At 38.7% G+C, this 11,098-nt stretch overlaps 1 protein-coding gene across 1 annotated transcript in view; it reads left to right on the top strand.

Annotated features, from left to right (window-relative positions):
* Window positions 1–11,098, top strand: part of NADSYN1 (NAD synthetase 1) — a 21,640-nt gene that overhangs the window by 1,599 nt on the left and 8,943 nt on the right. Inside the window, exons 2-15 of the mRNA XM_009286655.2 lie at window positions 69–129; window positions 582–698; window positions 1,584–1,637; window positions 2,220–2,309; window positions 3,221–3,272; window positions 4,018–4,106; window positions 5,643–5,760; window positions 7,365–7,496; window positions 8,281–8,355; window positions 8,530–8,654; window positions 8,869–8,917; window positions 9,592–9,694; window positions 10,381–10,549; window positions 10,896–11,031. Coding sequence (XP_009284930.2) covers window positions 69–129; window positions 582–698; window positions 1,584–1,637; window positions 2,220–2,309; window positions 3,221–3,272; window positions 4,018–4,106; window positions 5,643–5,760; window positions 7,365–7,496; window positions 8,281–8,355; window positions 8,530–8,654; window positions 8,869–8,917; window positions 9,592–9,694; window positions 10,381–10,549; window positions 10,896–11,031 — 1,370 coding nt within the window. The remainder of the gene's footprint in view (window positions 1–68; window positions 130–581; window positions 699–1,583; window positions 1,638–2,219; window positions 2,310–3,220; window positions 3,273–4,017; window positions 4,107–5,642; window positions 5,761–7,364; window positions 7,497–8,280; window positions 8,356–8,529; window positions 8,655–8,868; window positions 8,918–9,591; window positions 9,695–10,380; window positions 10,550–10,895; window positions 11,032–11,098) is intronic.

An 11,098-nucleotide genomic window follows, 5' to 3' on the forward strand; every position in this document is an offset into this window, starting at 1 on the left:
CGGGGGCGTCTGGGCAGGGCGGGCCGGGCCTGAGCGTCCGGCTGGTGTTTAATCCAACCTTCTTCCAGGTATTGACATAGCGAAGAGCCAGGGAGCCCGGTACCGGCTTGGTCCAGAGCTCGAAATCTGGTAAGAGCGCTGCGTCGGTTCGGGGTTTGACGCGTTCCCAGTTAATTACTGAAGAACGGTAAATAGGAAAATCAGCCATGTAGTACTCTAATGCCCAAAGCATGACTCAGTGCAAAGAAAAACATTCTCGTTGCAAGCGCAAGATTGGTTCTCTTGTCTTGGAAACGTGACTGGTGCCGATAATTTTTGACCTATTTCAGCGAGTCTTCCTTCACAGAAACTAGCGCTTTGAATCCTGCCTGGGCCCAGGCTGCTGCTCTTGAAAGGAATATCCCAGCAGTGCCGCGGAGTTTTAAGTGCTGTCAGTAGGGATGATGTTGACAGTGCTGCTTCTGCGTGTTCTGTGTGAATCGCCTGTGTGGATGAGGGGTTCCTTGTCTGAAGTAGTGCTGGTCCCTTGGCTCTGGTGCTGATGTGGCTGAATTTTTTATTTCTTATGTTTTCGTATGCAGTGGTTACGGCTGCTCCGATCACTATTATGAGTCTGACACACTCTTGCATTCGTTTCAAGTTCTGGCAAAGCTTTTGGAGTCTCCCGCTACTCAAGATATTATCTGTGATGTGGGAATGTAAGTTTTTTTGCGTACATATGATAAAGGCGTAGGTTTTTAGGGAATGCTGCCTCTGCTGTGTTTCTGGGTAGCGAGGGCTCTGCACCAAACTTTTAAACAGATCTTAAGAACTGCGCTACTTCCCCTTTCAATTACCATGACTAGGACTGCAGTGTGCAAGACACTTTCTGAAAGATAATCCTTTCAAAGATTTCTGGTGGTTGAGCACTTCAAGAGAGAAATAGGATAATTACAGTTATTTATTTGGAACCTTAATGGCTGGGCCCTATTGCCATGGGTAAGCTTTTGGGTAAGACTTTGTATTATATGTAACGCAGAGGGCTTTATAAATTGAGACTCTTTCAGGAACGTCAGGGCTGATGTAACTTGCTGTGACTGGCAGACATCCTTATAAGCAACACATGTATGTCAAAATCCCTGAAACCGTTCTAAGTCACGTGCTGACAGTGAACAGTGATAAATTATAACTGTACAATTAACATGTACACCTACTTGTTAGTATTGCTATAAATGCGTAAAGCTAGCTTTGTTTTGAACTAGCCTGGTAGTATCACAGGGAGTTGGGTTTGATTAAATCGGTTAGCCCAGCCAGGGGGATTCTTCTGGTCTGCTTGTGTTTCTCAGGCACGCCAGTGATCTGGCAGCAGTTGATATATCTGAGACTGACAGAATGGTCAGTAACTCTGATTTTTGCAAACAACTATTTGAATTAAAAAATTAGAAGCTAAAACTTGATGTATTATTTTGTTTGATTCCTTTTGGTGATACAGTGTAGCAATGTTGTCTAAAAAATAGTTTTTGTGTAGTGATGTAGATTCTGTAGCTTTTTTTATTTCATCTAATGAGCTTAGCCACTGGTAACTCTGCTTCTTATTTTCACAGGCCTGTTCTGCACAGAAATGTTCGCTACAATTGTCGAGTGATCTTTTTAAATAAGTAAGTTATGTGTTTTGTGAGACAATACATTAGTGTATCCTTTCAGAGACCTGTTTGGCCTTCAAGAAAGATTCTTCAGTGCTATGTAGAGCGAGAGAGTTGTCTTCCTATCTACTAAATTTTAGAGAGACAACTGATGTCTTCCATTGTCTTTTTCCTTTCTGAATTTGTAGAAACTAAATTTCCACTGCTTTCTGAAAGACTCCAATGTGTTTTGTGAGACAATACATTAGTGTATCCTTTCAGAGACCTGTTTGGCCTTCAAGAAAGATTCTTCAGTGCTATGTAGAGCGAGAGAGTTGTCTTCCTATCTACTAAATTTTAGAGAGACAACTGATGTCTTCCATTGTCTTTTTCCTTTCTGAATTTGTAGAAACTAAATTTCCACTGCTTTCTGAAAGACTCCAGGAAAAAACCCTTAAGTCTGCCAACAGAAACTTTAAAAATTATTGTATGTAGTAGTTGTTTAATGAACATCATAATAGAAGAAAAGAGTTGGTATTAATCAGTGTTCTTTTTTAGTCTTGTTTGGCTGTACATCAGGTCTTAACTCGCCCTTTCTGTTTTGTTTTATCTTTTAAGAAAAATTCTTCTGATCAGACCGAAAATATCATTGGCAAATGCAGGAAACTACAGGGAACTTAGATGGTTTACCCCATGGAACAAAGCAAGGTAGGCTGGCTACTGTTAAAATTGTGTTTAAAAACACAGCTTGCCGTTTGCAGCCACAGCAGAAGGATTGAAAGCTCTACAGCAGTCCAATCCATCAGTGCTGCTACAGGGTGAGCAGCAAGACAGAGTCAGCTGAGCTATGTAATTGAAGCTCGGTTAGAAAGCTTATTAAGTACAATCAAGCTCTGAATTGCTAGCTGGAAGGAAAAGTGTGGCTCAATGATCCTGCAACCAGTGTAGTAGTGTCATTTTCCTTGTGTCTACTTTCTAACTATATGCAGTTCGGGATTGGAAGAGCCTGTGTTTATCTGCTCGATTGCTCCATCGTGTTCAATATTAAACTGGAAAACAATGTGAAATGGATGAGCTCTGTCAGATTTTTAACGACTGCAGAGGATGAAAACTCCATACCTTATGATGCTGCAAAATACGCTCGATGCTCATCTTTGATGCCGTGCACTCATCCTGTAGTCAGAGGATGGTTCTAACTTGATGGTCTCAGTAAAATACTCCTGAGAGAGCCCCTGCGCATCCGTCCTCTTAACCCCAGTCAATTCCAGATGAATTCTGAGCTACTCGTGTAGTAACGCTGCAAAAAGAGAAACTTTTATTTGGTATTTGACTTGCGTGGTGTGTTCTTTGTTAGGTCTAATTTATAGCTAGGGTGGAACATTGTTTACCATGCATTTCTGAAGCGAAGTGGGACGTTGCTAGCTTACAGTCTTAACATTTCTGATTAATTTCACAGAAAGCATGAAGGTCCTTTTTTTTTTTAAACATACACAGCCCTGTACAACTGAAGTGCAATTTCTTTAATCAATGTTAGAAGGTGACAGAATGTGGAGATTAGAATCAGTTTTTATGCTGTGATTTATGTAATGATGTATTCACAACCTGTAAACCTGCTTTAGGCATGTGGAGGAATATTTTCTACCCAGGATAATTCAGGAAGTGACTGGACAGGTAAGTTTGTAAAGGATTTTTTTCTTTTCTTTTTACCTTTAGCATCTTCCAGACTCAGCGATTTAAATGAATAGAATTTGTGGCATAAAACTGTAGTATACCAAATTCTGCTGTCAGTCATGTTGCAAATTCATAGGTTTCAGTGATAGTTCTCAGTTACATTAAATGAGAGTGTAATTTAACCTTGCTTATGTTAGTATTTGGCAGCAAAACAAGTAAATTTTAAATTTGCCTCAGTTATTTATATATACCGGACCTTGAAGATTGTCTTATTTTGCACAGTTCTGGTACTGAGTTTATCTGTGCTTGAGACTAGAAATGAGTATGTGTTTTGAGGTAAAAAAATAATAAAAAAAGTAACCTTCTTGATTCAGAAGGGTCTAAAACTTAGGTTATTTCCCACTAAAGCATGATTCCTAGCAAAAGACAGTCTCTGTTTTGTAAATCGTTTAATTCAAAAGCAGTTGTCCTGTCCTGAAGCAAAGCACTGGATCTGAATACTACTGAAATTTCAACACAAAATTTCAGTACAATCCAGAGATTGGCAGTTTAGGTTTTGGTTTTTTTTTTTTACTTAAACTTTGTGTAAAATGAAGGAAAGTGTAATGTGATTGATACTGTGTCACTCATTTCACAGAAGTGACTATTCCTTTTTTTTTTTTTTTTTTTAGATTTGTAGCTAACGTTTTGAATGGAATAGATTCTTCTATTACACGTGTGTAAGGATGTTCTTGTTTTTTCTCAGGAAACTGTTCTTTTTGGGGATGCAGTGCTAGCAACCAAAGATACCTGCCTAGGGACAGAAATATGCGAAGAACTTTGGGCACCAAACAGGTAAAGGAGAAGAAGAAATGAGAAGTAAACTAAAACATACCCTGGACCTGCCTGAAATAAATGTTTGAAAAAATCTGCTTATTATTCTTCCAGGTAGTATATCTTTCAGAAAGTGCCAGTAAGCTAAAATATAATTAGGAGCGATAAATACATCGTGGGAAAGATTTCACTAGGCTAGATGCAGGATGGCAAAAGAATTTTAGGTACTTAAGCTAAATTCATTTGAAACAGAAGGTCGGAGAGAAATACAGAAGAGAAGCAGAATGAAAAAGATGACCTGAGGAAACAAATGACAGACAACTATAGTGCTCCCATTCCAGATATTGTTCAGCTTTTAGTTCAACCTGAGGTTGAAATGTCCTCTCTGGATCCATCTCTGTAGCTTGATCTAGAGTCAAAGTGACAGCTCTTTTGTATCAATTTGTATCAATTTTGTTTAGTAATTATAATACTGTATTATTTCCCCTTACTGTGCCTAGTCTCAAAAATTTGAGAGTAGTAGTAGGTCTTTTTATTTTATTCACTTTATTATTTTTATCTTCGGCTTTGACCAACTCCTCCAAAGCATTCCACTTAACAGACAAATTGAGCTCTTATATTTGACAAGCTAGAGCGTAGGCTTCTAGGCAACATCACTTTGAGATGTATCACTTTTTTTCTATTTAGCTGTTAGCTTAATCCTTCTGCTTTATTTTTTAACCAGCATCAGACAAAGCATAAAGACAATGCAGAAGGAAACAACAAAAGGTCACTAAGGGAAAGTGATATAAATAAATGAAGTAAAGCATAAATAAAGTAATATAAATAAATAAAGCAAAGCCTAGTGCCCTTAAGTAATACTTCCTGTTATTATTTTAGTCCCTGTTACAATTTAAAGTTCTTCCCAACCACAAAGAAGATCCCATTCACAAAGGTCTGATGTGAGGCGGGGATGGAGATGTGGTTGCATGAAAGCTGTTGCAGTTAACACGAAAATAAAATGTTCCCAATGTTTTTCCAAATCTCCCGGCTAGACATTCATTTCCTTCTAAGTGCAGAAGGTGTGGTATGTTACAGGCAAAGACGTCATTTTTTTAGTGTTTTTTTCTTTTGACACTGGAGAAAGACAAAAGCAGTGGAAGTCTTCTCCTTCTCGTGGTCTGTTTGCTTATGCTTTTGGATTTACTGAGAGAGAAGGAAAATGGGACAACTGACGCTGCAAGAGTACATCCATGTTGCCCTTTCAGACCACGATTGTCTTATTCTCCCTTTCTTTGAGACCCAGGCTTCTATTGAGTAAAGTAGGAGGCATTTCATGTAGAACAGAATGAGCAAAAGCCCTTCTGCCCTCTGCAACCACTACTGGACTTTGACAGAAGAGTCAGGCAATGCAAGAAAACAGATGTTTTTGAGAGTCCTATCCTTGTTTGAGCTATGACAAGCAGAAAACTGGCAATGACGTAGATGTTTTTATTTGTCAGTGGTTTTAAATGATACCTGCAGTATTCACAGCATAGTATTGCCAGCTGAATTTTTTTCTGCCGTTTGCTTTGACAGCCCTCATATTGAAATGGGACTTGATGGTGTGGAAATTTTCACTAACTCTTCAGGGAGTCACCATGTGCTGCGGAAGGCTCACACCCGGGTGGATTTGGTGAATTCTGCCACAGCAAAGGTATATGCTTAAAAAAAAAAAAAATTAATATTTTGTTTATGCACCTCTTTTTTTTTTTTTTTTTTTTCAGAACAGTCTCATCTCCTGTGACAGGACCCATCATGAGTGTGGGGGCCTTGACAGTCCTTGTTGTTAGTTTCTTGTTTTCTTACCTGCAATTACCTTCCCTGATTGAATCAGCTATAGGGGAAGAGCTCTCTGGCTGGGGGACTGTACTTCTTTGGGGCGCCCTGCTATATATCAAGCTCTAACGTGAAGCACTGTAACTTGTTTCTGGCTCTGTGACCCCAAATGCCAGAGGCTTTTTGATTGCAGGTCAGCTCCCTCTGGCCTGTGGAGCAGCGGACTAGAAGAGAGGCTGTTTGTTATTTGCATGAGAATAGGGGAGATACAAACCTACCTGTGTGTGTGCGGGGGGAACTCCCAGAAGAAACTTTGCATGGGAGCACGTAGTTCTGCATGGGCATGCCAACTATATAATCTGTCTTTCACACGTGGATAAAGAAGAGTCAGAATGCCTTAAAACAGTTTGATAACTCCCAGCTCTGGAGACTTATGCTCCAAAAATGTATTCGATGTCATCGATCTTAATTCTATTAAACATCGAAGAAAAAAAATATTGCACTCATATAATGGATAGAAAATAGTGTTGTTGAATGCACATTCTGCATAAAGGGCAAACAACCAGTGGCTGTGGTTGCTCCCTGTAGTTATCTGTGCCTAAACAGTCTCTCTCCATATGCATTATGTACTGAATTGGCAGCTTGTTGCCAGCTTGTAATTTGGTCAACAGAGGGGATTGTTTTCCTGGCACATATAAAACCATCCAAAAGCCTCTTTCGTTTCCTTAAAATGACAGTTTCTCTCCCGGTTTTTGTTCACATAGCAACATTGTGTTGGAGAAATATCAGTAACTATATCAGGAAGGGGAAATAGAAATCAGTGTTTAAACTCAGACTTCATATTTCTTTTTTCCCCTGTCATCTTCTTACTTAAAATATATATTATTTTTCTACTTTGAAAGTTCTGTTTATTTTAAAGAAGAGAAGACATTTAGTTATTAGACTGTAATCCTGTCTAACAGTGATGGGGACAAAAACGAAGTAATGAATGTACATTACACTGTGAAAAATGTTTAATTTGTACAACTGCTTTGTCATTGTAATTTAACATGCTTTGGTTATATTTAACAGTATCTGCTCTGTCCTCAGATATCCAAACACAGCTTCTGTCATCATTTTCCTGCTTTTCTCAATCTCAATTTGAACTTAGAATGTCAATTTAGAAGTGCAGCCCTCTCTATTTGGGCTAAGGGAATGACTCTTGCTAATGACAGAAGACTCCTGTCTTCCAACAGTGTGAAAGGGATAGAGCTCCCTTACTACATTTACTTATGTAATTACTTGTTTCTGTCGTGTATGTCACATGCAAAGTACTTTTTCAAATGACAAGAGAGTCCCAGCCATAAATCATTCACAATGTTAAGACAGAGGAAGATTGTAAGAAGGACAGGAACAGAGAAATAACATTTTGTCTTTAAACATGCTGTCAGGTGCTAAATTCTGAAAAGCATTTTTTTGTCTACATACTTGTTTTCCTCCCAGAATGGTGGAATATATATTTTGGCTAACCAGAAAGGCTGCGATGGTGATCGTCTGTATTATGATGGCTGTGCCATGATTTCGATGAATGGAGAGACAGTTGCACAAGGATCCCAGTTTTCACTCGATGATGTGGTAATATATTCCACCTATAGCTGCTAGTTACAGCTGAAATTAGTATGGCTTCATTTATGCTCAACACATTCCAGACATTCCAGATACTAGGCCCATGTCTCTGGACTAAAAAGATATATTTTTACTATGCTATTCAACTGGATCCAAGGTTTTCCCTAGTTAAATTGCCCAGACCTGATCTACAGTAGCTCTCCTGCTTTTGTGAGCGAGGAAGAGCTGTCACAGCGAAGGAACTTCATGAAAATGTTTTCGTATGCAATCACCATGTTTAGGAGAGACCCTGTTAATTTATATTCCCTTACCTTAAGAGAAAAAGGACAAAGATTGCAGTGTTCTAATTATGACCCGATTTGGTAGACAAAAGGTTTGATAGATTGAACTTTATTTCAGAAAGCCCTTTCTCAGTAGTTCTGTCATCAAAGCTGTAGGTGTCCTCACATCATGTGCTAAATCCGTCTCTTTCCCCAGTATGGTTCTTGCCTTTTCCTCTTGTCCTTTGCCACAACTGATGGTGAACCTATTGTTCAGCCATCTGACAAGTGCTATAAATTCGTTGTGGTTTATGAGTGTCCTGGTGTACTCAGTGAAGCGAGTCAGTTGTGCTCACTTTGTAATGTAAGTAATTCTACTGAATCAGAAATAACTTGTGAAGTGAGCATAAAAATCTGTATTGAAAAAAGTTGCATGCATTCTTCTTCCCCAGCATTTTTTTGTAGTCTAGGCCTGTCAAACATTTTTTATCTGTTTGTGTAGAATCAATCTAATGTTGAAATCCTTTCCATAGGAAGTGCTGGTTGCCACTCTGGACTTGGAGGATGTTCGAAGTTACAGAGCAGAGATTTCATCTCGTAACTTAGCGGTAAGAATTCTTTACAGAGGTTATGTTTGTAAACTCTGCCAAGTTTGAATAGTTATTGAATTTAAAAAGTATTTGCACGTCTTGATTTTCACATTATTCTATAGATCTGATGTTTCATAGGTATATGCTATATTAAAATTTATGTCTTCCCAATTCTTCTGTACTACTGTTTAGGCAAGTAAAGTGAATCCTTATCCCAGGGTAAAAGTGAATTTTGCTCTGTCATGTTCTGATGATGTAGCTGTACCTACTTGTATGCCAATCCAGTGGAGACATCATAGTCCTGAGGAGGAGATCAGGTAAGCACCTACTGAATCTGTTGCTTGAAAATTATTTTGAATAAAAAAAAAACCAACCCAAAACCCGCAAACAAACCAAAAAAAGAGATAAACGTAAGATCTTATTTATATTTAAGTAAAGAAAGTATCTCATTGGAAGACGACAGTAAATATGTTGACTTGCTTAGGTCTTATTCCATAACCCTCTTGGAATAAGCATATTCTGTAATTTCAGCCTTGGTCCTGCATGTTGGCTTTGGGACTATTTAAGGCGCAGCAAACAGGTAAGAACAGCTGTTTTGGTTCTTTGCCTTGGCATACGCATCTCCCTCTGTGCCATAGGGACAGCACACATTGCTATCATGTGCTGCTGTTAATGCAAAGTGATGTTAGCCCAAGGTGCAAGGTTTGAGTTTTTCACTGGTAGCTCATTCAGACTTAAAACCCGTATGCAAAGTGTGACTTCCGTATGCTCCTCAGACCTTTGCCTTAGGAATCATGCTTTCTTTGAAAGCAACAGTCAAGCTTACCTAACAAAGGGGATTTCTTTTTCTTTGAATCGCTGTTTTTTCAGTAAGGAAAATATTTTAATGGCGTGATGGAGATGTTTAAAATAAGCAGAGTGACATGAACTAGTAATTCAGTTTAACAGTGAAACATATATGAAAAATGTAATCCTTTTTCTTAGCTCTTCTGTCTTACTAGAGGGTAAAGACATGCTGGAAGTTTTTCTAGCTGAAGGGTTTACACTGACTACTTGTTTGATTATCCAGTCCTTGAGAGTTTAAGAGGGTTTGCTAGGTCTGGTTTGTTTGTTTGTTTGTTCTTCCCCAGTAGAATATAAGCAGACTTGAACAATGCATGTGTAATTCTTTTACAAGAGTATGTTTCTGAATGGTACAATATATATTTTTCCTAATTTTGCTATTTGGAACATCTTGCTTGCTCTATTTTCAAGGCAGGATTTCTCCTACCTCTTAGTGGTGGAATTGACAGCTCTGCTACAGCTTGCATAGTATACTCTATGTGTCACCAGGTTTGCCTGGCAGTCAAGAATGGAAGTAAGTAGATGTGCTCGTCTGGCTAGCCATGCTTACTAATGGTTACGGACAAGTTAATATTAGCTGGGTGCAATAGATGCAAGAGGTCGTTCATGGTAGACTCTTGCGCAGTTCTAATAGAATCCTTTGTAGCTCTTCAGAAATTCCAGCAAAAATGTGCGTCCAGATTTCAGGTTCTTTGAATTGGCTTAGTAGTTTTCATTTTGGGTTTAAGAATTGGATGTGGAACTCAGACTAGTTTCTGTCTCGAGTATCGTTCAAAATGTTGGCTGATGTAGTTTTGGGATTTCAGTTTATCATGAGAATTTTCTCCTTCTATTAAATTCAGCACTACAAAATATGGTTAGGCATGGTTCAAGCTCTTAAACTGTCTTTAAGTAGACTACATGCATTTAGCTAAGCCTTTGTACATATTGGTTCATATTTTCGATGAAGTTTCTTTAAGGCGTAGAACAAAAGGATTTAATATCTCCATGTCCATCTCAAAATTAGGAGCAAAATCAGTAATTCTTTTACTTGATAGATGAAAATATGTTTGGGGAGTTAGGTGATGGAGTCATTTTATTTGTGAGGGGCAGTGTAAAGCTTAATTGGAATACAAGAAACGTACAAGATATTTGCATATCCTGGGTAGCAGGAGCACAACAATTTCTGCCCTTGTTTTATTTCTTTTGCTTTGTCCTCAGATGCAGATGTGCTGGCTGATGTGCGCAAGATTGTGAATGATGAGACCTATGTCCCTGAGGATCCTCGAGAATTTTGCAAGCATATCTTTACCACTTGCTATATGGCTAGTGAGAACTCCTCCCAGGATACTTGCAACAGGGCTAAACTTCTGGCTGAGCAAATAGGCAGGTACAAATTGAGAAGTGCTGGAAAAAAAATCATGTTCTGGCAAAGACTTTCATCTAAAGCTTTCAAACTCTAAAATAGGAAAAAATGGGAGAGGAATAGTAGGTGTGTTAAGTAGGAGTATTACAGACTTTATTTAAGTGTGTAAATGTGAGGCAAACTTAGCAGCATTTGGTGAAGGACATGGGAATTTGGAAACAGACTCTGGAAAGTGTTATTCTTCATACCAGATCTGAGATGGTAGCAGCCTTAAAACATAATTTTATGGGTGGGGTTTTTGCTTTTTTTAGTGCTATTTTATATAGTCAGATTGTGCGAGTTGAGTCACTTCTGTTTGAATTCTTCTCAGCTATCACATCAATCTGAACATAGACACGGCTGTGAAAGCTATTGTGGGAATTTTCAGCATGGTGACAGGTCGAAATCCACGTTTTTCTGTCTACGGAGGGAGCAGCAGAGAAAACCTGGCACTCCAGAATGTGCAGGTGTGTTTCATGTAGGCTGAATCAGATCAGACCCCCCCCTTTTAAATTTTTTTTTTTTTTTTTTTTT

The sequence above is a fragment of the Aptenodytes forsteri genome, unplaced genomic scaffold (genome assembly GCF_000699145.1).
Source record: "Aptenodytes forsteri isolate BGI_AS27 unplaced genomic scaffold, ASM69914v1 Scaffold252, whole genome shotgun sequence".
NCBI classification, from domain to species: Eukaryota; Metazoa; Chordata; class Aves; order Sphenisciformes; family Spheniscidae; genus Aptenodytes; species Aptenodytes forsteri.